General features: G+C 42.3%; 1 protein-coding gene across 8 annotated transcripts in view; it reads left to right on the top strand.

The window, feature by feature from the left end:
- Positions 1-27843, top strand: part of limch1a (LIM and calponin homology domains 1a) — a 341909-nt gene that overhangs the window by 260822 nt on the left and 53244 nt on the right. For 7 of the 8 annotated variants that reach the window (XM_055637033.1, XM_055637023.1, XM_055637013.1 and 4 more), the window contains exons 12-16: positions 130-516; positions 5738-6076; positions 9839-9874; positions 23316-23442; positions 24676-24833. In XM_055637033.1, the coding sequence (XP_055493008.1) occupies positions 130-516; positions 5738-6076; positions 9839-9874; positions 23316-23442; positions 24676-24833 (1047 nt within the window). The remainder of the gene's footprint in view (positions 1-129; positions 517-5737; positions 6077-9838; positions 9875-23315; positions 23443-24675; positions 24834-27843) is intronic. The other variant, XM_055637067.1, reaches the window with a different exon arrangement.

Below are 27843 nucleotides of genomic sequence, written 5' to 3'. Positions count from 1 at the left end.
ATTTTTGCTGGTGGATTGTTTGACTAGAGTATCTTCCTCTTGCAACCAATGCCAGTTTGGGGATTAGTGAATACAGCTTTGTCTGCTTCTAACTATAATCTTTCTCCATTTTCCATAACTTCTGTCCAGTGAGGAGGCTTCCAAACCAACTACAACTTGTTCTGAAGTGAAGCCAAAGTGCGGATCTGAACTAGGAAAAGCAGCTGAAGTTGACCTTGCCCATCGTAGGGCAAGAAACACGAAGAGCGCTTCACCCAGCTGCCAGCGCTCTGTGCATTTTGGCCCAGTGACGGAGATAGGTCAGCAACGTGGGGATAAGATGAGCATCAGCAGGGCTGGCCCAGGCAGTGAGTCAGAAGAAGAGCCAGATAGTTGCACTGTCAAAGCCTATACCTGCCATCAATTACCCTCAGTATCTTCAGCAGTTATCCTCAATTCACAAGACAATGCAATGGGAGATAAATCCCAAATCCGTGCACACAGTGAGGTTATTCTTGCCTCCCAGAAGGCGATCAGGTACATTTTGTCTTCCTTCCAGCTGGTCTGAATTAAAAGCTTGCTTGAGCACTTGGGCATGTGTTGTTGGGCACTTCTGATAAGCATGATCCTTGTAACACAAGACTTGAGGCCACTCAGTCCTTCAGACACTAATTCTAACTTTATCAACAGTGTTGTTATGTGGAGACTTCAGCCATCTGCAAAATAATTAGTTCAACATGCTTTTCAAAAATAACACACAATAAAAAGGACTATGCTGCAGCCCAGATGGCATTACACCTCTCATTTACATTGCCAGTAAAAAGTGCTAACCACTTTATTGGAATCTGCACAAGCGTACCTGTTTCCAGTTTACTTTGGTCATATTTATTTCCTGAGCTGTGATTTTATTTAACTTTTGTAGCATGATTTGGACACATTTGTTCATTTCAAATGCTGCTTTAAACTATTTGCAAGTTTGTTAATATGTTTATGCTCTGGAGGCAAATATGCATTGACTTGTTTGTTACCATTAGGAATTTTGTGGTTTCAGGTACATATTTCTCTGGAGGGACAGTAAAACTATTCCAGATGCCTTCTTAGTATTTACATATTTACCGTCCCCACGACATACCAACCCCACGTACGTACCACCAGTCCACAAGCAACGTACCACCAGTCACCAGCCCATCACATGATAGCTGATAATCTAATTGAAACTGAAACTGGGGCCATTCACACTCTCAACCCATCAACCCCCCACCCTACTCTGGCCTTTAGATCACCGAACATTTCTGCCCACCACAACAAGGGGCTTGTGCTATGGCAGTGGGCCTTATACGCTGCTTGTGTGGACTATGGGTCCATGACCAAAATGGATGTGGGCAATGCTTTGTAATGATCATTTAGTGTATTTGTTAAAATGCACTTAGATTTTCTCGGCACCTACGCCTAAATTAAGTCTCCTCATGTTTCCATTTGCCCAAGGAAAACAGTGCTAGCCTAGCAATCATTCCTCTTGACTAAATTCAGGTGAGTGGTAGGGGCTCTCTGTTTAGATTCAACAGTTATTGTTTTATTCCCAATGCTTATACGGACATTCTATAGCATGGGTGACTGACCAGATTATAAGTGTGAGCGTTAGCACATGCATTCAATACGTGCAGAGTTAACAGTTCCCGATTACAATACATGTGCAATATAGCCAATAACAATTTAATACATGTGCAATATAGCCAATAACAATTTAATAGTGGGCTTAATCACATGGAAACTCAAGCATCAGGGTGGATGACAAGTCCTGCATCCACCACCCTGCCCACCACTCACCATAGCATCCTTTATTCCTGCTATGCTGTTCTGGGGGGCCATTGTGTACTTGAAAGTTAGTCACTGAACAGTTTCAACAGAATGTGATGAAATTCAATTAAAATTAGGTGCTTCTGGATATCTTTAATGTTTCTGTAGTCTACAAGGAGTGTAACGCCAGGAGCCAATAAAGTGTTTGAGTTGCTCACTACTTTAAGAGCCATTGGGAAGCAGCGCAACCAGGAGAACAAACCGAAGGTACACATAACAGGACAAGGGAGGAGAAGGAATGGGAGAAGAGCATTGCAAAAGTCTATATCCATGCTAATTTTTCAGCAAACAATAATTTTTTTGCAAAAAAACAATGTAGGAGACGGCTCCACCTCACTGAGATCATTCTCAATGAGATGTGCTATGTGATCCTGTCACAACTCCAACTTCAGGTCCTTCAAATACTTTCTTTTAGCACAGGCACTCGTAATTAGAATAAACTTGAAAGCAGAAAGTAAGTACCTTCCAGGCTGGGGTAGATATTTCCAATATTTCACTCTTTGATATATAAAGGAAATTAGAGACATTTTTACACCAAATGAGTCAAATACATTTCCTTCTCCTTTGATAAGGAGTGGCTAGTGGAACAAGCACATGGTGTCACAAGAAACATCATCATCCCTTTGGTGAATAGTCATAGGCACTAGATGTCAACTCTGAGATGTTCTATTCTATCAATGACTGATTGATTATTTGACCACAGAATGTGAATCAGATAGTTCAATACGCAGTATCCTAGAAACAGCTTTAATTCTAAATTAGTCTGTCCTGCCATCTCTACATGTGTCTTCATGACAAGTGAAAGGATAGAGCCTTGGTAAAGAAGGCTAGAAACATCATTGGTATGCAATTCATGCTGTTGAGGACAACATTCACTGAATGAATGACAGAATGCCTGGCTGTCTCATGCAGTGTAAAACATACCTTTCGTGTGATCTATTGATTGCCAAATAATCTTCCATTCATTGGCCGTCGCCACCATATGGTGAGCAACCATAGAGCAGGAGGAGGAAAGTGTGGAAGGCATGACCTAGTGATGGTTACCATCACCAATGCCTTTCGAGCTTGTACGTCCGGAGATTCTTGATGTTCTCCAAATGCAAAGCAACCAAATATATTGTCTGAGGGGCCTGACTCCAGTTTGTTACTGAATTGGGTCTAGAAACTCATTTCTTTACTCTCAATACAAATCAATTGAATGTTATTAAAAGGAGAGTAAATTAGCCTAGGATCAAATTAATTCTCTGCTTCACTTGGGTCAATATTTCCATTTTATGAACCAACAGACAGGAAATGGAGGTACATGCCTGACCCATTGGTTCTTGGTGCGGACCGACTTTGCCAGCGAAGACCGAAAGAAAGAAATATGTACACATTACAAGTTCACAAGTTATAGGAGCAGAATTAGGTCATTTGGCCCATCAAGTCTACTCTGCCATTCAATCATGGTCGGTCTATCTATCTATCTATATCTATCTATCTATCTATCTATCTATCTATCTATCTATCTATCTATCTATCTATCTATCTATCTATCTATCTATCTATCTATCTATCTATCTATCTATCTATCTATCTATCTATCTCTATCATCTATCTATCTATCTATCTATCCCCCATAATGTTGCAATATCTGCTTGTCACAACAGTAAATGGGCATTTCTAATATGAGTATATATTTACAGTAGTCTTAGTACGCTGGAGTTTTACATCTTATTTTAAGGAATATTTGTAGGAGTCTGCACAACTTTGACTGATCTATTTTTACAGTATAGCTATTAGATTAGAATTCCAGGAAAATATTGGTATAGGGTAACTAATCTAAGAGTCATAGGAAACAGACATTTTGGTCCACTCACCAATGCCAGTCAAGTTGCCGCTAGTCATATAAGCTAGTCCCATTTAATTGCATTTGGCCCATATCCCTCAATGCTTTTCCTATCCATATACCGTACCAAATGTATTTTAAATGGTGTTATTGCACCTGCCTCGACTACTTCCTGTGGCAGCTCGTTGCATAGGCCCACCACCCTGTGTGAAAAAGTTGCTCCCTGTATTCCTATTAAATCTTTCCCCTTCTCACAACAATAATTCCAGCCTATACTTCTCCAAATGATAACTTACTAAAAATTTAATTTTCATAATATGAAGCTAAAAACAACACAGATTTGGCTAGAGTAGAAGGGTATGACATTGTGTAAGTAAACTAAAAAAAGAGTACAGCACAAGTGTAAGAAAGTAATATTTGCACAATCGATATGCAGGTCTCCATGTAACTGAATTTCAATTGTGGCTACATAACATCTACTAACCACAAACACCTTTTTGGATAATAATGAAAATATTTATCTCGTATTGAGAACTGAGTGTTGCAGTTGAGCACCGTGAATAATTTAACCTCTGTTCAATTAAACAAATTATATTCCTAACTCTCTCTAATTAATTTTTCATGAGTTTTTGTGTGTGTTTTCTCCTGCTTCTATGCTGCTTTTCCCATGCTATCGACACTCTTTCTGCCATGATTCTCATTGAAATCGGTCAAATTTAAAGAAAATTGTTGGTCTAATAATGGTCAGAAATAAATCTAACTTGCAGAAGATGCAAAATAATTATGGCCCTCTTATTTGTGCAGCACAGGAACTTGGCAATGTGGAGAAATGTGGCAGAGTTGGGGTTGTAGTGGTCCTGCTGAATTTAATGATTGGACAGGAGAGTCATTTTTCTTATAGTTCTTATCCAAGACTTGGCCAAAGATAACAGTCTATGAATGGTAAAGCTGGAGGCTGCAGCCAGGATCCATTGGAATGGGCCAGAATGCAAAGAACCTGCAACTGATCAATGAAAGGCTGAATGTACTAGAGTCCAAAAGACTACTGCTGTTACTCTGGCACACAAGGGGTGCCATAAGAAGCACCTACCTTCTGCAGCCAACACCTCAGGCCTTCATTCCTCTACTAGGTTTACAGAGCCGGGCCAGCAGTAGCTAAATTTCAGCTGTAGAAACATACATAATACCATCAACTGAAAACCAGTTCCTAATTTACTGCGTTAGTGGGGAGCTAGAAGAGGGGGGAGATACCCCGTGCTGGCCTGTCTAGCCTTGCCAAATTCAATGGGCTTTGTGGTCCCCAACCTGACTTCAGCTATGTGCAACGCCTGTGGGTGGGGGAGGTTCTGGGTGGTTGCTGCTTTCAGGAGCAATGTCAGGGTGGATGAGGGGCTCGTTCTTAGTCTCGAACATCATGTGGGTGGTGACTCATTTTAGCTCTGGTGACCTCGGTCAGGAGCCCACTAGGCATTGTGGGCAGAATAAAATATATGTTGTATCTATCTGGTGGCTGCCTCCTCCCAGTGCCCTGTATGCATACGTACAAACTTTGGATGTAATCCTCAAGGATGTTGGGATGGTGGCAACTGCTGAGCAGATGCTGCACTGGTTGAACATGGCTGAGAGGCCGACTCTGCCAGCATATTGTGCACCTTCATTGGCCTGGGGGGGCTGAAGGGGGATCAACAGCATGGCATGGGAGTGAAGCTGTAAGGTGCCCACCTCCTCAGGCTTGGCTGGGCACATTGTTCTTGATGTGGATCAGCAGCACAGCCAGGGTGTTGAAGATATGCTTGGTGCAATGGATGCAAGTGTAAGTGTTGCTGAACCCAGGCAGAGCCTAGCTTCACCATAGACTACTGGTCACCTTTTGAACCCAAGCTTCCAAAATACTTCTAAAGAATAACCTAGTGTTTTCTAGAATTTTAAAATCTTCAGAAACTTTAACCCAATCAATTATAAGCGTGAATGATAATTTCCTGCCTTGCCTGACCAAGTTGTGAATTTTGTTGTTACCTACTTTCTGTGGGTTGGTTCGTTCCTTCTTTGTTTAATTTACCTCTTCTTCCATAGTTGTGAACCTGAAGAAACGTTCCTTAGTGATACTTGCACAGCTGAGTATTTTCCAAGGATCCCTTCCCCTGTCCTGGTTGCCCACACAGTAACTATAAACAAAAACGCTCAGGATTCCAGCGAAGGGAGTGAAGATGATGAGGAGGGAACCCCGGATGTGGAGAAGGACGACATGATGAGTCGTCGGATAAGAGACACCACCAAACAGAGCAGTGCTTCCTTTAACAAATTTCTCCCAGTCCCCAGTTCACAGCAAGACCAGGAATTTAGCGGAATTAATAAAGAAGCTGAGCGGGAAACGAAAAAAAGGAGAAAATCTGAGGATGAATCTCAAAGGACGTGAGCTATTTGTTTTGCTTATGAACTGACAGTTTGCCATTGTCCGAGAGTTTGAAATGCACTAATGCAATCTAATTACTTGTGTGGGAATGCCTACGTTGAAATAAATAGAACTTAACACCTGTATTAAGTTTGTCTTGGTCTGTATGCACACATTAAGGCTGTTGAATTATATTGTTGAAACTTGTTTTATATCCTTTAGATGACAGTGAAATGCAATTCTTGACATAATAGCTCGTTAAGTCTTAATCCACATTTAGTGCAGAGGTGGGGGCATGATTTGTATGAGAAGTCTTAAAATTTTCATTGCATGGAATAACTTTTTGCTATGCTATTTCTTTAAAAAAAATATCTCTTTATTGGCACCCAAAAAGGAAAATGCTACATATATTGTAAATGCTACATATAGAATCCAGAGTAAAATATTTGTTGCTAATTGCTATAATAGATTTAATTAACATTTCTGAAGCATAAAATGTAGAGATGAACCGCTAGAGATTTGTGATCGCAATACTACTTTATCTTCCTTAAAGATAGGCATTTCTGTGGTATACATATGTACATTTGTACTTCAGATGAAAAATAAGTCACAGGTGTGAGCTAATATCACCTGAGAGGAGCAAATTGATTATTCATAGGGGATATGTTATTTATAGAGACATTTCAGAGCAGTGTGCTGAAAGAGAATGGAACCAGGTAGAATTTTTTTTTTAAGAAAATATTTTGATTCAAGATATTTACGGGCTACATGTCTGTGATTATTTTACGATCTATTTACTGAGAGGTCATGAAAAGCTGCTAGTGAGCTGCTGCTGAGAATCACTGTGATCCTTATGGGGGGGGGGGGGGGTACAGTTGTTTAATGGGCTCCTAGATTTTGATCCAACAATGAAGGAAGGTGGATATATTTCTCAGTCAGATGCTATGTGACAGAATGGAGATTGCTCTTATTTATCTAATACTGATAGAAGTTCTGGGTGTGGGAACTGCTGCTAAAGAACCTTTGACAAATCGCTGTATTGTGGCCTGTAGTTCTGCCACTTGCTGAAGTGGTGGAGAGAATGGATGCTTAAGATGGTGGAAGGGATGGTAAGCAAGCTGGCTGCATTGCACTGTCCTTTGCAGCTTCATAAGTAATGGGAATGAGTTAAATTTCTTGAATTCATTCGTTATTGCTTTAAAATAAGTTTCCATGACGTATTTTGAATGCAAGAGCAAAACATTTATGTGTTACATACGGAATTCACTGTTTTGCACTTTCCATTTGTTTGTTTTCCTTGTTTGGTTATTACTAAATCATTCCAGTAAGATCTGATATTTGCAACATTTGTGAAGGATGTATTTTTTGTAATTTAAATCATCATTATTTTGTTGTGTACAACATTGGAATAATGTACAAGTGCAATGTTCGCAGTAGTTTAGAAAATATTTTCATTGGTAATTAGGTGTATATGATTATGAGAGGAATAGATGGGGTGGAATCCCTCAGGATAGGGGAATCATGAACGTGAAGGCATAGGTTTAAAGTGAGAGGGGATTTAATAGGAACCTGAGGGCCAACATGTTCATACTATGGGTGGCGAGTATATGGAACGAGCTCCCAGATAAAGTAGTTAAAGCAGGTACAATAGGAACATTTAAAAGACACTCGGCCAGGTACATGGATACGAAAGGTTCAGAGTAATATAAGCCAAACATGGGTAAATGCGACAAGTTGAGATGGGGTATCTTTGTTAACATGAATGAGTTGGGCTGAAGGACCCGTTGTCCATATTGCATGATTCTGTGACTCCATAGCTCTAAAAATAACCAGATTGTTAGTCCAATTTTTACAAACTTTCTTGATAATATTCATATCAATGTTACATGCTTTACTTTCAATCTTTCCATAACAGCATATTTGTTGAATAGACTCATTCCTAAATTATGAAATATTACGTATTATTAATTTATTGTTAGCAAAATCTTAATTTTCTTAATTTAAGTTTGTTCAAGTTCAAATTTATTTGTCACATGCACTATAAGGTGCAGTAAAATGTAATTTTAATGTGAACCTTTGGAAATAAGACCCAAAGGCTTCAACTTCAGCTGATCATCAGTGCACCTAGAATTCCCAAATTATGAATTCTTAAGATTATGAAATTAACTATAAATATGATTAATCTAAATGAAAATTAACTAGCTTCTGTGTGTTTAAGATTACTATTTAATGTCAGCACAAATATTTTAATTCATTTATTTACCTTTTACCTGATATCCTTCATGTCTTGCAGCATGATAAATGCTGTTATTGCTGTCAAATATCTTTTGTTAAATCACCTAAATCACTGTATCTCTTAACCTAGTTAAGAGATACAGTGTGGAGACGGCTCTTTGGCCCACCAAGTCCGTGCTGATCATCAATCCTTATACACTAGCACTATCCTTACACACAAGGGGCAAATTACAATTTTTACCAAAGGCAATTAACCTAAAAACCATATAGGTCTTTGATTTAAATCTTTTTATTTGAATTTCACAGCAATTTGCATACATACAATGACAGTGACAGTCAAGGCATAATTGTGCAACAGTATGTAAGTGACCCTCAAAGCCCTTACCCTTACCCACCTTCAACCCACCCGAATCAGATCGGAACCAAACGGGGACAAACAACACTCACATACATACACATCCACACAAATATGGTAAGATAAACGAAACAAAAAGTACTAAAAAAAAAAGGTAGCACCCATAATCAGGATGGAGCCCGCGACTCTGGCGCTGTAAGGCAGCAACATTACCGCTGCACCACCTTGCCACCCCCACCAATCCCCCAGCATTCCTTTCTTCTCTTTGGTTTGTATCTTTCCCAAAGGGCCATGGTGCTACCTGTGAAATACATCACTGCAAATACATTTCTGATCTTTTTTCAATATTAAATATGTTGACCATTAATCCTGCTGTCAAATGGAATTCTGTTTCAATGTAATGAAAATTAAAAAAACGTTGGAAGTACTCGACATATCAGGCAGTAATTGTGTGGGGGGGGGGGGTGGGAACAAAATTAAGATTTCAGTCAGATAATTATTTTAGTTGCTTGGTCGGGTTTTTTGGATTCCAAAAATATGTGACTGGTATGTTATTCAGCAGGGCATGTTTTTTTTCTTTACAAATGTTGCACATGATACATAAGTCAGGACATGTCATTCTAAAGAATATGGTCATCATTTGACCCATAAACCAACAATTGAAACTGGTTTTATACCAATGAATGAGCAATAATATAATCTTCAACTTTCAGCATTACAAGTGAGAAAATGTGTTTAAAGTTAGCTTTCATATTAGAGGTGTTTGATTAGACAATTTGGGCAAGAAAAGCAAACATAAAGATTTCTCGAGGTATCTTTGAGAGTTACCAATTATTGTTATTAGTATTTGCGGAAACCTTGGGAATTTACTGAACTTCTGAAGATGATTCTCCAATTGGAAGTGTTTGTTCCCAGCAAATTAAATATGATTGGAGACATTTTTATATGCTTTCTTTGGTAGTATATAATAGAGTATTACTGTAATTGTAAAAAGGGTTTGAATTTGAAATGTCAGGAACTAATTGCCCCTGGAATTGAGGATTCTCTGGACCAGGGACCAGTCCAACATTACACATCTGTTGCGCAAAGAAATTATCATTTTGTATTTTTGAAAATCTCAAACTTATGCATTTGGATGTCTTTCATGTTTTATTGTAAATATTCTGTGTGTTCTTTATATTTGGTCCTGTAGATACAGTCCTACAGCAGCCCTGTCTGATGATACAGGGTAAGTGGTACCTTGAATCTTAATATAAGAAATTGCATGGCTTGATCAATATTCACAACTGCTTACTAAACCAACAAGAATAACGTGTTTGTCTTGGCTTGTGTAATTAACTGCTTTGACTATATTGCGGCAACATGCATCTGGGCTACTGACAGCAACCCTTTGTGTAAGAAACAGGTGAATTTCCACTCGTAAAACAAAACAGATTTAAGAAGAATCGAATATGGAATAATATTAGAACATTGAAATTCTTAATGAGTGCCAGTTGCTATTAGGTTATTGTGAAACAAATGTCCATATGTATTCTCTGTGCCCACATGTTTAAGAACCTTTGAACAACACATTCTAAATCAATTGCTGTGGTATCTGGAAGTATTACGTATAAAAGCAATTTATTTCATAATGAAAACACAATGCCCTAGAAGGCGGGCAGTTTTGGAGTAGGTTTTAACAGAGTGAGCGAGAGGTTATGGTTAAGATGGTTGGTGGGTGGGTGTGGAGTAGGTAGAGTCGCAAGTATTTAGATTGAACTGAAGTTCGTTGGCTGGGTTTGTGAGACTCTCACACAAATCAAACATGGTTTCTGTTTTCCATCAACATTTTACCAAATGTGAAATAAAATATCTCAATAACCCTGTGCAAAACTTTCAAAGCAGAATTATATATGTAAAATATAATAGGATTAATTTGCAAGGCTCAGGGAAAAGCACAGAAGAGAGGAACTAATGAGGTGGCTGTGCCAAAAATCCAGCTTTTGTTGTTGTATTAAGGATATCAATTGTTGTTCTTGCTTCTGGTTAGAGATGCGTGAGGCAAAGGGTAGTGTAATGCGTGGGGTAGTGTAATGCGTGGGGTAGTGTAATGCGTGGGGTAGTGTAATGCGTGGGATAGTGTAGGAGTGAATGATGGAAAATACCCGTAGTGTTAGGAGTAAGGTTTTGGAATGTGGGGACTGGTCCATAGAAACACATTTCTGAACCAACTATTTTTCTCTGCTGCTACAGGTGACTTTGTTTAATAATATTTTGCATGCCAACATACTATATAATGTTCTTAATTGACTTCAAGTGAAATTGAATTAGGGTTAGGGCTAGGGTTAGCCCTAACCCTAACCCTAACCCTAACCCTTTTCTCAGGAGTCATTGAAAGTCGCTGCATATATCTTCTATCTATATTACTAAAAGTCTGTTCTTGACCGGTTTTGGCCATCTTTGCTGCGATTTCTGAGAGAACGCCGCCACTTACGGCCATCATTTTTGGCCACCTTGCTCAGAGCCCCCCTCCGCCGCATGTGTGCCGAGGATTTTTCCCGTCGATTAAAAATGACAGAAATATTAATGTTTTTACAAAATTCCCCATTCTCTCTGCTGCCTCTGCTGGCGGCAGGGGGGACTATAAAACCAGGAAGTGGTGTGCCACACAGTCTCTTCAAGATGGAGGAAGGCAGAGGGTCACGTTTCTCTGAGCTTTGAATAACACTGAACACATGTCTACTCAAATGTAAGTGCCCTTAGTGCTTCTAAAATGCTTGCAGAATGTGTCTATTGGTTCTAAAGCTTGCAAAAAAATGTCTATTGGTTCTAAAGCTTGCAAAAGTGTCTCTATTAGTTCTAAAGCTTGCAAAAAGTGTTTTTATTGGTTCTAAAGCTTGCAAAAAGTGTCTCTATTGGTTCTAAAGCCTGCAAAAAATGTCTCTATTGGTTCTAAGGCTTGCAAAAAAATGTCTCTATTGGTTCTAAAGCTTGCAAAAAATGTCTATTGGTTCTGAAGCTTGCAAAAAAGTGACTATTGATTCTATTGGTTCTAAAGCTTGCAAAAAAAATGACTATTGTTTCTAAAGCTTGCAAAAAATGTCTATTGGTTAAAAAGCTTGCAAAAAAAATATGTCTATTGATTCTAAAATGGTTCATACTAGCGCTCCAGAAAGTCCCCCTCCCCTGGTTGGCTTGGGTGTGTCTTGAAATTGAAAGGCACTACTTCCTGCAAATGGTGGCATGAAGTTGAAAGGCACTACTTACTGCAAATGGTAGCTTGGGAGCTTTGGCTTGAAGTTGAAAGGCACTACTTACTGCAAATGGTGGCTTGGTTGCTTTGGCTTGAAGCTGAAAGGCACTACTTACTGCAAATGGTGGATTGGGTGTGGCTTGAAGTTGACAAACACCACTTACTGCAAATGGTGGCATGAAGTTGAAAGGCACTACTTACTGCAACTGGGGGGCGTGGGTGCATTGGCTTGAAGTTGAAAGGCACTACTTACTGCAAATTGTGGCTTGAAGTTGAAAGGCACTACTTACTGCAAATGGTGGCTTGGGTGCTTTGGCTTGAAGTTGAAAGCACTACTTACTGCAAATGGTGGCTTGGGAGAATTGGTTTGAAGTTGAAAGGCACTACTTACTGCAAATGGTGGCTTGGTTGCTTTGGCTTGAAGTTGAAAGGCACCACTTACTGCAAATGGTGGCATGAAGTTGAAAGGCACTACTTACTGCAAATGGTTGCTTGGGAGCTTTGGTTTGAAATTGAAATGTGCTATTACTGCAAATGGTGGCTTGGTTGCTTTGGCTTGAAGTTGAAAGGCACTGCAAATGGTGGCTTGGGTGTGGCTTTAAGTTGAAAGGCACTACTTACTGCAAAAATGGTGGCTTGGGTGTGGCTTGAAGTTGAAAGGCACTACTTACTGCTAATGGTGGCATGAAGTTGAAAGGCACTAACTGCAAATGGTGGCTTGGGAGCTTTGACTTGAAGTTGAAAGGCACTACTTACTGCAAATGGAGGCTTGGGAGCTTTGACTTGAAGTTGAAAGGCACTACTTACTGCAAATGATGGCTTGGGTGTGGCTTGAAGTTGAAAGGCACTACTTACTGCAGATGGTGGCTTGGGTGCAATGGCTTGAAGTTAAAATGCATTACTTACAGCAAATGGGCGTGGGTGCATTGGCTTGAAGTTGAAAGGCACTACTTACTGCAAATTGTGGCTTGAAGTTGAAAGGCACTACTTACTGCAAATGGTGGCGTGGGTGCTTTGGCATTAATTTGAAAGGCACTACTTACTGCAAATTGTAGCTTGGGTGCTTTGGCATTAAGTTGAAAGGCACTGCAAATGGTGGCATGAAGTTGAAAGGCACTACTTCAAGATTCAAGATTCAATTTAATTGTCATTTGGATGCCTTGAGGTCCAAACGAAATGCCGTTTCTGCAGCCATACATTACAAACAAATAGACCCAAGACACAATATAATTTACATAAACATCCATCACATCGCTGTGATGGAAGGCCAAAAAAAGTTATCTCTCCACTGCACTCTCCCCCCCCACCCCCGATGTCAGAGTCAAAGTCAAAGCCCCCGGCTGGCGATGGCGATTGTCCTGCGGCCATTAAAGCCACGCCGGGTGGTGCGAGGTCGCACACCGGGTCTTGATGTTAGAGCCCCCGGCGTGCGCTCGCAGAGTCCCGTGGCCATTCCAAGCCGCGCGGGGCGGTGATGTCAGGCCCCGCTCCAGGAGCTCTTCAACCCCGCAACTCGGGCGGGAGAAGTCGCCGTTGCAGAAGCCCTGAAAAGCGGTCTCCCTCCAGGGACCCGCGAGCTCACGGTGCCGCCGTCCGCCAGACCCGCAGTTGCAGCCTCCGAATCTCCGGAGGTCGGGCCGCAGCAGCAGCAGCGCTCCACCACCGCTCCACCCGCTCCAGACTCGGCCAGCTCCGCGACGGTGAGGTGAGACGTCGGCACCAGAGTCCCCGGTCTTCTCCTGTTGGAGGCCGCTCCTCGTTGCAGCCCCAACAACAATGGAGACCCGACAGAAAAGGTCGGGTCTCCCGTGCAGGGAGAGATTAAAAGTTACCCCCTCCCTCCCCACCCCACCCCACCCCCCCCACACACACACCCCAACAAAAAATAACAAAATCTACATAGAAACATAGACAAAAAATAATAAAAACGCGGACGGGCTGCAGAGGCCGCTGCTGACAAGAGTCGCGCCGCCTACCGGATACCGCTTGCTTACTGCAAATGGTGGCTTGGGAGCTTTGACTTGAAGTTGAAAGGCACCTCTTGCTGCTAATGGTGGCTTGGGTGTGGTTTGAAGTTGAAAGGCACTACTTACTGCAAATGGTGGATTGGATGCAATGGCTTGAAGTTAAAAGGCACTATTACTGCAAATGGTGGCTTGGGTGCATTGGCTTGAAGTTGAAAGGCACTACTGTAAATGCACTTCCTGTTTGCACTGTATATTGATTTTAGATAAAACGCTACCACTTACGGCTGTGATTTTTGGCCATCTTACTCAGCCCCCCTCCGCTGAGCAGGTGCAGAGAATTCTTCCCATCAATGAAAAATAAAAGTGTTATTAGTTTTTTTTTAAATCTTGAGAATCTCTCTCCTGTCAATCACTCCATGAAAGCCACACCTTTTCCGGTGGGGGAGGGGAGGCGTTATAAAACCCGGAAATGTGGGTGTGGCTCAGTATCTGCAAGATGGAGGAGGGAGAAGTCACGACTCGCTGTCTTTAGTGGCTTTGCACCGTACTTCAAATGGTATGAAACTGCACTTGAATTTGGTGGCCTTGCACCCTGCTCGAAGTGGTAAGAAACTGCACTTGAATTTGGTGGCCTTGCACCCTGCTTGAAATAGAATTTCAACGATTAGCCATGAGTCAACTACCAGCCCACCAGCCGTGAGTGATTGAGTTGCCAGCACAACAGGCTTGATTGACTGAGACGCCAGCCCAAGAATCCATTTGGCGTACAATTTGCATACTAGCCCTCTGGAAACCAGTCCCTTCAGCCCACAACACCCGTACTAGTGCTCCAGAAAGCCCCCCCCCCCCCCCCCCCCCCCAACTGGCCACCAATATTAGAATTGGTGGAGAGGTGGAATATTGCGTTGGATGACCAGCCCTCCTGTGTGATGCTGGGACCCAATGGGTCCCACTTAGTCTAGTCTTTATCTATGTTTCGATGAAAATATGCAAAGCACAATGTGAATTCACTAAGAAGAATGGATCAGCTCAAGAGCGAATACAATGACAAAGTTTTAAATCACAATACAGCTAAACGAAAAAGTGACACTCGGGAAGAATAACTGTTTAGCTCAGATCAGTGTGATCTGGAATACCATTTGTTGCAATTTGTTTTCATATTATTGGAAGTGAATATGACGTTACATCAAAAGAAACTAAGATAATAGGAATACAAAATAAATTGTATCTCCGTCTTATTTTTCTTGACAAAATCTTTCTTGGTTCATTCCAGTCAAAGTATCCCACAAAGTGCTTTCATCGGGCCCCCTATTAAAATGCCTAATATGACTTTACAAATCTTATAATAAACAGTCGGTGATAAAATGTAACAGTGTGCAAGATTGCCAATAGATTATTTAGCAGAAATGCCAAACAGGAATAGAAGAATTTGAGGTTACTATTACAGATTTTTAAACTGCATGTACATTTTCACTAAGTCAACAAAAAAATTCTCTCAAAATAAGAGCAGGCAGCGTGATAAAGATTCCTTAAAATAAACCTTGGCATAGATGAAAAATTATAGGATGAATGATTAATTATGTTCCGGGACTTTTGAAATTAATCTATTCAAACCCTATGATGGATCTCAACTAATAAAGGAATGGAGATATCATGTGCAGTTGTCACACTATTGGAATGATGTTGAGGCATTTGTGAGGGTGCAGAAGAAGTTCACCAGCATGTTGCCTATATTGGAGTGTATTAGAGTGTGTTGCCTATATTGGCATGTAAGGAGAGGTTGGACAAACCTAGGTTGATTTCTCTGAGTAGTCAGAATCTAAAGGGCCTGTCCCACGGACGTCATTTACGTGGCATCCTAAAAATTGGGTGGCGCATCATGACTCACGCGTGACATGCGTGTGGTCAGGCGTGGTGGCGTATGCAGTGACGCGCGGTAACGCGCAGCGCCCCAGGATTTTGGAGCGCCCCATTGACGCGCTCAAAATCCGCGCGCGCCACCCGCGTGACGTATCCCTTGCGCACGCTGACGTACTGATGCTTTACGCTGATGTACTGACAGCGTATGTATAGCGCGGTTATGCACGGTGACGCACAAACATTGCCAATGCTAATTTAATATGCATCACCGTGCGTCAACGTCCGGAACCATGCACTGCCCGTACGCCGTCGGCGCGCCATTTGCGCGTCATTTGAGCGCCGCACCACATGACCACCTGGGTATAAAGCGCACGTAGTTTTGAAAATTTGTCACCAGGAAATCCTTGCCACGGAGATCAGACTAAGTACAAACGACATTGCAAATGGCTCCCAAAAGAAGCAAGGCCCTCTTTTTATGGTAATTATGACTGCATAGGCAGTCAATATCTTTTATCTATGTTGGCAATATCGAACACTAGAGGCCAAAGGTTTAAGGCAAGTGGAGAAATTTAAGGGCGAATTGCGAAGCAAGTTATTTTTAATGAGTGATAGTAGCCTAGAAAATATTGCCAGAGTAAGTGGTAGAATTATATTTTAGACACCGCTATAAGATTACCTCTCAGCCTCCTACACTGGGGGGGGGGGGGGCCCTGTCAGTCTCTCCAGTCCCAGTAACATCCTTGTGGAACAAAAGCAATTCTTAAGATTTTTGCAAGACACGTGAACAGGCATGAGAATATAGAGATGCAGACCACGTGCAAACAGACGGGATTAGTTTAATTTGATGTCATTGTGCTGACATGGTGGGGGTTGGAGATTGCAACCTTCACATGGTCCGCCCTGTTTTGACGAATGCAATCAACCCGGCGTGCACAATCAAATAAGATCAAATAGAACAATACCACCAAACTGATCAAAAAGGCGCAGCAGCGCCTTTACTTCCTGAGGAAGCTCAAGAAAGCTCACCTGTCCCCCCAGATCCTGACCAACTTTTACCACTGTACCATCGAAAGCATCCTGACCACCTGCTTCACGGTATGGTACAGCAGCTGCACCGCAGTGGATAGGAAGGCACTACAACGGGTGGTGAAAACTGCTCAGCACATCATCGGTGCCCCGCTCCCTGCCATGGATGCCCTCCCCCAAAAACGGTGTCTGAGACGGGCCAGGAAGATCATCAAGGACCCCTCCCACCCCAACCATGGACTGTTTGCCCTCCTCCCATCAGGGTGGCGGTACAGGAGCCTCAGGTCTCGAACTAGCAGGATGAGGAACAGCTTTTTCAACAACACACTTACATTGCTGAACTCGGAGTCCCGTCGCTAGATATCTTTGGTCTCTCCATCCACATTGTTAACCACTACTCTTCTTACTCTAATGTATGCTTGTTCTGTATTTGTCTGTATTTTTTTTTCCTATCTTGCACTATGACTATGACCAGACGCTAAACTGCATTTCGGTGTACCTATACTTGTATCTGTGCAATGACAATAAAGTTGAATTGGAAAAAAAAAAAAAAGTTGTCGTACAACTTTAGGCGGTGCATGCCATACGCAAGAAGAAGAAGTGCTGACATGGCTGTTGCACCTCAATTTTGAGGGGCATAGATAGGGTAGAAATTCCAATTTCCAATTTTGAGGGGCATAGATAGGGTAGATAGTATGAAACTTTAATAGAAGATATAATTTCAAGGTTACCTGTAGGAGATTTGGAGACAATTTGTGTAATTTTATTTAGCCAAAGGGTGGTTCAAATCAGGAACTCACTGCTTGAACAGGCTGATGTAGGCAGATAATTTCTAAGTGTATTTGGACGAGCTTGCAATCGTATGGCCTGGGAAACTCAGGGTCAAGTGCTGGGAAATGGGACTAGTGTTGAATGGTGCATAATGTCGGTACTGGACACAATGGGCCAAAATGGGTCATTCCCTGCTGCATTACTTTATGTTGTTGTTGCTTGTGGTTCATTCTCACCTAAGACCGTGATATCCAAAGTGTTGCCATATTTACAGAATTGGTAGTTGGACCAATCTGGGCTTGAACGTTCCTTGCGCACAGGTGACAGAGGTGTAGAGATGCACTGGCATCCTCTGGCTGTTGGACGTAGAGATTCTCCCTTTTTCTTTGCTTCCTTCATTCTACCGTCCTGAAACGAGCAAGGGCCACTTTGTTTGTGGGTCCACCAAACAGAGCGATCCTGTGCTTGATGTCGGCACTCAGCAGTTGTGTGTCAGTGATGCATGTCAATGTTGAAAGTCTTAAGAGATGTTGAAAGAGAGTCTTTGAATCTCCTTTTGACTTCACCACGTGATGTAATGAGAGCAAATAGCAAGACGCCAAAAAAAATAGCTTGTAGTTTAAAAAGAAATCACAAACGTCCAGCCTGGGACCGGGAGAAGTGAGAAAGTCCTGGACTTACCAGCATGCGTTGTCAAGCTGAGAAGTGGCAGACTGACTGACTGACTGATTGTCCGTGTACTGGGCGTGAGGAGGTAAATGGGAGTTACTTTGTTTAATTATGCTTGCTTTGCGTTAACAATTTTCAAGTTTTACATGTTTTTAGCGAACTTTACGTCCGTTGTAGGGGGGGGGGGGGGGGGGGGGGGGGGGGGGGGGGGGGGAGGAGAGGAGAGAAGAGGAGGGCGCGTCTCCGGGGGCGGGGAGTGCTCGGCCGAGCCTCGCCCACCGCCCGGCGCTACCCCGGGCCGCCCGGTAACCGGGGCAGCAGGCGAGTGGCCGGCGGGGGGAGGTGCAGGTGCAGGGCAGGGCAGGGCCGGAGCATCGGCTCGGCGACATCTGGGCAACATCTGGCCCAGTAAAGCTACTCCTGTTAAACGTTGTGGAAACGATAAGAGTTGCACACAGTAGACCCGCGTGAGCATTGGATCCAGGTAGTCTTCCAAATGAAGATGCGTCTAGCGGTAAAGTGAATCAGAATAGCGGAATTACTGCCGACTACGCTGGACTCGGTGTGTAGGAAAGGACTGCAGTCTGCAGATGCTGGTTTAAACCAAAGATAGACACAAAAGGCTGGAGTAACTCAGCGGGACAGACAGCATCTCTGGAGAGAAGGAATTGGTGGCGTTTCGGGTCGTGGTCTGAAGAAGGGTCTCGGCCGAAACTTCACCCATTCCTTTTCTCCAGAGATGCTGCCTGTCCCGCTGAGCTGCTCCAGCATTTCGTGTCTATCTGCGCTGAACTCGGTGTTGATCTGGAAGGCTGCGATCTACATGGTCTGAAAAATAGTTCATGAATGCCCCAGTTCATTGCAGCTATGTAAGCAGATTAAGTTGGGACGGAGAATTAAACGGGCGGGTGACCAGAAATGTCAGAGTAATGCACGAGTCTGAAGAGAGGTACCTTGCAACGATCACCCATTCTGGTGTCGCCCAAAGCGAAGAAGTCATTCGTGAATGCAGAATGCTGTACTAGTACAAATTACAGTTGCAGTTACAGTTGCTGGAGGAGAATGTTTGGGACCCAGGGCAGAGGTGAGGGAGTGGGTAAAATCGATGAATATAAAAGGCATCTTATTGGAAATATCTTGGGATGTGGGTGAAGTGCCAATAGCCTTCCAATAGGCACATTGAACTGTAATAAGATTTGAGAGTGATGCTGGAGAATCTGTCCTACTAGTATTGGGATGTGGTATAGTCGAGATAGTCAAAAACTGTACGTGCGTCCGTATGCAAGTACTGTAATTCATTGTTGCTAAATGGCATGCATTATCCAGTAAAAAAAAAATTTACTTCATTTTTAGCTCGAAGAAAAATAGATGGAAACAGTCAAACAAAGAAATATAGATTATTATACGGATGTTATGAAATTGCTCTTTAAAATTTTGTTGACCTAAAATCAAAGCAAATGAAATACATGATCCCCTGACAGCACCTGCATGTTTTGCTGTAAGCAAGGACTCATTGGGTTTCAACTGCAAAATAATGTACGTTTGATGAAATTGATGAGGTGGGTTGATGAAGTGGCCACAGTGTTTAGTGCAGGAGAAAATCTTAAATTGCCAGTGGTATTGGAGGAAGTTGCATAAACCATGTGTAGATTGAAGGATCCATTGAGAACAATCAGGCTAACACTTTATAACATTATCTTATTGTCAAGACTAGCTTCCTATGATGATGATGATGATGATGATCTACAGATATTGTGAATTTATGTTTGAAACATAGAAACATAGAAAATAGGTGCAGGAGGAGGCCATTTGGCCCTTCGAGCCATTCATTGTGATTATGGCTGATCGTCCCCAATCAATAACCCGTGCCTGTCTTCTCCCCATATCCCTTGATTCCACTAGCCCCTTTGAAGATTTAACCAATTAAAATTACAACCTATAAACGAATCATCATCATCATCATCATTGAAAACATCAAAGGGCACGGTGCAACAGTGTACAACAGTGATCTACTGAAGTGTGGATGGCCGTTGGTTCACTAGGAGCTCATCCGCCCTTTGACAGGTCTTGCTTTTGGTCCTGCTGGGGGTCCACAGCTCCCTCCTCACCTGGCAAACCAGGTGGGGGAGACGGTTTAGTCGCCGACTATTTGACCATGGAGAGGGTAGCACGGGATTACATGGTACCCGTGGCGGGGGGAACTCCCCCCGACCTGACCCGAGAGTGAGTGAGAATGAAATCATAACTGGGAAAATCAGAAAGAGAATTCAATGAAGTTCAAATAATAAGCTTTTTTAATTGTGTTATTTACACATTATTGTCTTCCCAAGTAAAGCAAGTTAGTGAAGAACGAAAATGAATGAGATTGTGGATGATCAGGAAGAGTAGACTTATGAAAAAACCTGTCAGCTATCAGGGTTGTTGAGGATATTAGCTTTAGGTATCCTATATTTCAGTGCTTGGACTACTTAAAATATGACTGACAAAGTAAAGCCTATGATTCAGTAAAACCTACAACTCAGTAAGCATAATATCTGTTGTATGAAAGTTACTGGAGAAGATTTGGAGGGATAAGCTATACACACACACACACATGGAAAGATAGGTTGATTAGGGATTGTCAGCATTGTTTTGTGCATGATAGACTGTATCTCATGAATTTGATTGTGTTTTTTTTTTTGAAGAAGTAACCAAGAAGATTGATAAGGGTAGTATATATGGACTTCAGCAATGTCTTTGATAGATTCCACTTGATAAACGGCTCTGGAAGGTTATGGCATATGCGATCCTGAGAGGGCGTGGTCGTTTGAGGCATACGGCCGCGCGGGGCCGGTCCCAATTAGAACCGCGGAGGCGTATGGAGTTGTGCGGGGCTGGTCCCGACATCATACTCACCAATCAGCTCGGCAGGAGGCGGGCCGACTGAATTAGGACGTCGCACGGCGTCGGGCGGTGACGTCATCACGCAACGGCACGCGCTAGGCGTACGCCATCAAGATGCGGCGTACGACCTCAAGACGCTACGAACGACGTCAAGACGCTGTGTACGCCCGTCGAGACGCTGCGTACGGCCTCAATGCGGCTGCGGGCCAACAGGCCGTTGTCGCGCGGAATTTTCGAACAGTGCAAGATTTTTGGAGCAGCCCCGCACAACTCCATACACCTCTGCCGATCGAAGTGGGACTGGCCCCGCAAGGCCGTACGCCTCAAGCGACCATGTTTGGTTGCGCTAGACGCATGCTATCGCATGCTGGTGGGACATTTACAGTTAGGAGTTATGATGGGATTGTCACACTTGCAATACAGGCAGAAAGTAGTTGGGTGACTGCCAGGAAAGGCAGACACAGAATGCTGGAGTAATTTAACAGGACAGGCAGCAACTCTGGAGAGAATAAATGGGGGCCGTTTTGGATCGAGTCCCTTCATCAGACAGTTGTGCATTATATAATGAGGGCAATAAGTACCATGAATGCACATAACTTTTTTTACCAGGAGAATCAAAAACAAGAGAACATATGTTTAGGTGAGAGGGGAAATATTTAATAGGAACCTGAGGGGCAGATTTATCACATAGCAGGAGGTGGATATGTGGAACAAGCTGCATATGAGGTAGTTGAAATAGGCACAATAACAACATTTAAAATACATGTTGACAAGTACATGGATAGGAAAGGGTTGAAGGGATATAAGCCAAACCTGGGGAAATGAGGCATCTTGGTCAGCATGGACGATTTAGGCTGAAGGGCCTGTTTTTATGCTCTATGACTGCATAGCAACTGCACAATTTGTAATGTATGTTGACTCTCATATTTCACACAGCTGCTTAACTTTAACATAAATTAAATGAATATTAATCAGTGAATTTCTGACAATCCCATTCTTGCCACAAATGCAAATCCATTTGCCATACTGTTGATATCACATTGTGTGGGTACAAATTATAATTGCTATCACTTGTCTGATGTATGGCATGCATGCTATGTACTCTGAGCTACTTGAAATGATAATGCTTCCTTCCTTAGTTACTCCATATGTTGTGTGCAGCAGGTTTCATTCAGATTGGAAGTTGTTGCTGATTCCGTGTTGGCTCGCTTGATAGCTGTGTTCTGTTAAACATTGCACAGGTTTTGTGGATTGCATGAAAATAAACTTGTCTCTTGGGTACCCATTGACACTCTTTGGCTTATTTTTGTTGTTGTTTCAAATTCTACTATATTGCTTGGCTTGCAACATTTAATTTCCTTTTAACAGATTCAGCACAAAAAGTTATGCTTGATCAATTCCTTTTGTTGTTTTAACCTTTGTGAATGAATTGAGGCCAAACCAACTTGCAGTTTTCCAGTTGGACATCTCCTCCCAGATCATAAATCACACCACATAATGGGAAGAATGCTTTGAGCATTAAAATATTACCCATCTGTTTTTAACTGAAAACATCAGAGAAGTCAGGTCAGGGATAAATTTATACGGCTGGTTTGAGGATTGTTCTTTTGATTCGGATGTAATTCCTTTCCAGGAGTATCCCTCGAGATAGTCCAAGTTCTGAATGGGATCCCATGCCACAATTTCAAATTTTTCACCATAAAATATTTCAGTTGTAATAATAAATTCTGAATCCCAAGAATGTAAACTTTATAGCTTAATCATGATTTTATATACAACAACCTCTCAGTTTTTCATCTTGGGAACGTGAATTGAAAACATTCTAACTTCAGGACAGAATGTGCAGTTTGGCTCAGTACTCAAGTGATGGTTTACAAAATCCCAAACTATGTGTCGTGGTCTTTGAGGAATGTTTCCTGATTGCAGCAAGCCTTGACAGTCTGAATGGCTATTTCCGATTGGTCTTGTGAATTAAATTGTAGATCCAAATAAATTGTTTAAAAATTCTACTTGGATTTGAACCCTGGAATGCCGAATAGGGACACTGAACCTGTCATTATGATGGATGGTTCTGGAAGTTTTGTACTGCGGCTTTACACATTAAATTTTCCCCATGGGTGAAATGAATATTACTCTTGAGAATAAGCTGAATACAATTTTATTTCTGGCACCCCCTTGTGGAAGATGAATGTACAGTAATTATTACACACTAATTGTGAAAAGTAACTACGTTCTTGCACTTTCTTTAAATTGCTCTGCAGGAGCGTCAGTATGAATGACATGAGAACAGAAGATGATGGTCCAACACAGCCCCATAGTAAAGCACGCCATGAGGAACTACACAAAATTCACAGTCGACTGCGTGAAGACCAGGACAAATGGCAAGATGTAAGCTCTAAAGGAAACCCTTTGCCATGATGTGAAGTGTCACCCATTTCTGTCCCCCTGAGTTACTTCAGCATTTTGAGTCTATCCTTTGCCATGATATTCCATCTGCATCGACCATCACCTGCTAAAGCTGTTATCACCTACCCTGCAGTTGTTGGTCACCATTCAGCATGCAAAGACAAGAGCAGGAGCTGCTGAACCCCATCATAATTACCCTCATCCTTTGAAAGTTATCGATGCGATCTGTCAGTGTCTTGGCAGATTGTTAAAAATAATGTCTTAAAGTAGTACCCACTTGATTTGTAGGACACTGGTGAACTCGGGAGGCACATTGTTGGCAGCATATTCTTGCCCTTGATATTTTGTGCATTGATTGCTGAATTCTTTGAGAACCACGCTGAAATTTTAAGTGGGTTATTATCTCTGCCAAATTAGTGGGAAAAAGGCATTTCAAAGGAACATGTTACCATTAGTACAATGGTTCAATGGTACTCTATTGTTGCATGTACAGTGTTCCAAGTTGAGGCACTGCTCTCACTTGCATTTATATGTCAGTATTTTCCTTCTGTTCACTCCTCTCCATTGTGGTACCAAATAAACTCCCATCACCTGCATCCCCTGCCTAATTTGTAACACTATTAATTCTAGTTTCAGCTGTTCAATCAAACCATTGACATAATTTTTAAGCAAAACCCTGCTGGCATTCTACCTGTGTTATTTAATCATCGTAGCCTTTACCACCATTGGATGACCACTAATCCTGCTCAGTCTCCAAAATGCTGACCATCAATATTGCTCCATCTCATTGCCCAACCACTAATGCTCCCATCTCCCTTTCTCTCATAACTTTAGTCACCATTTTCTATAATTTGCCACCACTCCTCCAACTGCAGTCCTTCCTCTGTTCATTCACCCCCGTGTTTAATGATCTACCTGATTTTTCCCTCCTCTCTGTGATACCTTGGACCTTCGGAGGAATAGATTTATAATGCTCGGGGTGGTTTATTTTAAATGAAACTGCAGCAGAATCTTTGCAGCACCAATTTAACATACTTTTCCCAGAACAGACAGATTTCCAACTCAATATAAAATGGCCTTGCAAAGAGCCTCGTCGTTTTTTTTAAAATAGAAAAGTTCAGTGTAAAAACAACTGATTTTGTTTCTGCCATAAACGATGGATCTTAAATTCCAGACATTACTCCATGAAGAAGAATGTGTTTTTTTTCTTTGCAGGATTTGGCTCGCTGGAAGAGTAGGCGGAGAAGTGCATCTCAGGACTTGATCAAACGGAAGGAGGAGCGAGATATCGTGGAAAAAATAATGAGTGGGGAACGCAGTTTGTCAGAGAGACGGAAGAGCATTAAAACCTACAAAGAAATTGTGGAAGAAAAGTATGTTTGGCTGCAATTTTGGTATAAACCGATGCTTTTGTCATTCATTGTGAGACCATTTTGCCCAATATACTCTCAACTGGGTCAGGTGTGTCGAGCATGTGGTCAACAGTAGCAGAGAAGAATTTTGATCAGGACACCTGGATTTCTCTGCTTGGTGTTCAGTTTTGACTACACACGGCTTGGCTTGCTTTACAAGCACACTTCTAGTCTTGTTGGCAGTCTGGCCTCCTTGTTGAGCAGACAATGTTTTTGGAGAAGCCATAGGTCAGCTGCAGGCAAGTAGCCTACATCTGGGTCCATGGCAATGTGAACAGACACTAGGAGGATGTGGTTGCCAGGGCTTCTGATGTCTCAGACAGGTGGAGGGTTGGAAGATTATTCTGGGTACAAGGAGGGAGGTATGATTTTTCTGATCCTAGACCTGGTCCAATCTGGGAGGTCCATTCATGTACACAGGGAGGGAGGATTAATCCTTAAAGCATCAGTGTAAGGCAAAGTGGAAGTGTGGGGTATGGCAAGAGACATTCTATTTGTCATGATCCCTGGTTCTCCTGTACACATATTCACTTTCCGATTTTAAAAAGTGGGAAAGTGAATCTGTTTACAGGAGAACCAGGGCTCAGGACCAATAGAATGCCTCTTCCCATACTCCACACTTCTTTGCCTTACAAAGAAGAGTTGTCCCCATCTCTCTTCCACTCTGGTTTATAGTGGTGAGTGATGTGAAAGAGGAGAGGAAATTGAAAGTACTTCCTGTATTCTTGTTATCCATTGGCCTCAAAGGATTGCCTATTTCCTTGCCTCCTTACCTTCTACACAAAGACAGCTGTTCTTTAAGCTGCTTCATACAAACCATTAGTTGTTAAGTCTTCATCAGTTTTTGCATCTTAGGACTTTTGTTACATATGATATCACCTTGTTTCTCAGTTTAGTTTATTGTCACGTGTACTGAGGTACAGTGAAAAGCTTTTGTTGCATGCTCACCAGTCAGCAGAAAGACAATACATGACTACAGTCGAGCCATTTACAGTGTATGCAGGGCTAGAAATTAGCGGTTGCCCGGTTGTCAATGGCAACCCACAGTCCCACGGGGCAACCTAAAAGCCATGCCATTTTGCCCGGCTTGGCAAGCACCCGGGACACCTGAGCGGGCCCCCTCTCTATATTTCTCTCTCTCTCTCTCTCTCTATCTTTCTCTCTCTCTCTCCGTCTCCTCCCGCTATCCATGTCCGTGACTCGTGTCTCCGCCCGCTCCTCATCTGCCGGCACGGCCGGCCGCCTTACACGTGCGCACAACCACGGGCAGCACCAAAGATCCTATAGCGAGGATCTTTGGCCAGCGCATCATCGGCCGTGGTTGTGCGCATGTGCCGCCCTGCACAGGTGCACTGACACTGTAACTGGTCAGCCTCGGCCACTTTCTCCCTCCCTTTGCATGGTGGGAGATCTGGCCGCCATTGCTGTCCACTCGCCGCGACCGCTGAAAACCAACGCAGAATCATTCTCTGGAGTAGCTCCCTGGAGTAACTCTTGCTTCTTGGTTTTCTGGTCCTCCAAAAATATTCGAAATGGAATTTAAATTTATGTATATGTATGTATATATGTATGTATATATGTGTGTATATATGTATATATATATATATATATGTGTATATGTATATATATATATATATATATGTGTGTGTGTGTGTATATATATATATATATATATATATATATATACATATACATACAAGTCGCCTCTCCGTGGAGGCGACCAAAACGGTTTCCCCCTCACCCCTCCACACCACCCCCCACACAAAACACACAAAGAAATATTAAAAAGTGATACCATTAAAAAAACACTAAAAAAAAAAATTTAAAAAGTTTCGGCCCTTGCAGTGATATCCAATAGTCCCACCTGCCTGCACTCATAAGCCATCCATTCCTGTCATCCATATGCCTATCCATTTATTTTTGATACCATTACACTGAAGTTCATTCCAGATAAGGTTTACAATGGTTAAAGGCCAGTTGTGTCCCTTCTGAATCATTCCCTTGTTTGAACTTCCCTATCTAAAAGTTGTCCACATCAAACTCTGTTTATAATGTTAGTGCCTCTAGAGTTCCCCCTTAAATATGTGCAGCAATATTTTATCCCATGGCCCTGTTTTTTAACTCTAACCTAACCCCATTGCCAGATTCATTTTTCAGTGCACTTTAATCATAGACATGGCCACTGTAAATTGCTCCTGGTGTGAAACTGAGTTTAAGATTTGAGGATGGGTGGTTGGTAATAATGTGAAGAGCATAAAACATGGGATTAATGTAGGATTACTGTAAATCGGTGGTTGGAGTGGTCCTGATGGGCTGAAGGGCCTGCTTTGTTGCTGTGACTCAATGACTAAATCGATTCCCGCACTGTAATCTCAAGCTGTCATTTTCCTGTTACGGTAACTGCAACTTTTTTTTAAATTGTTGCTAGATAATGAGAGGAAATTTCTTGTTAAGATTCATAGTTAAATAAAAGAGATGAAAACAGGACATAGAGCAGGTATGTTGCAAAACCTACCTTCAGCGGGTCTGCAGATCTGTCCCAGCCCCTGTGCGGGATTTTGGCGCCGTTGAGAGGGGGGCGGGTTTAAAACGCGATTTTCTCTCGGCTATTCAAATCGAGGTTGTTCAGCCAACTTAGTTGCTGACGAAAAATCGCTGCGAGGTTCATTTGCTGCAGCTATTTTTAAACATAATTGGTTAATTTAATTGTTGTAGTAGGTTAAAAATTATCCTCTAAACCCGCGACCGCCGACAACGGGACGGATCTCATACAGGGGACAACGGAAGGTAGGTTGTTTATTTTTACATTAAAAAGGGCTTCTTAAGATCCCTTTATACAAAGTTTTATGTTGTGAGTAGCTAATTTGGTGCCCCATTAAATCCCGCAGTATTTTTCTGGGCATATGGGGTACAAATCTACCGCAATGGGAACGTTCCAAACCAGCGCGTTCCACAGAGTTCCACAGGATCC

This window comes from Leucoraja erinacea, chromosome 1, assembly GCF_028641065.1.
Source record: "Leucoraja erinacea ecotype New England chromosome 1, Leri_hhj_1, whole genome shotgun sequence".
NCBI classification, from domain to species: Eukaryota; Metazoa; Chordata; class Chondrichthyes; order Rajiformes; family Rajidae; genus Leucoraja; species Leucoraja erinaceus.
Note: the sequence above shows the minus strand (reverse complement) of the source record. Positions and strands in the feature narration are given on the sequence as shown.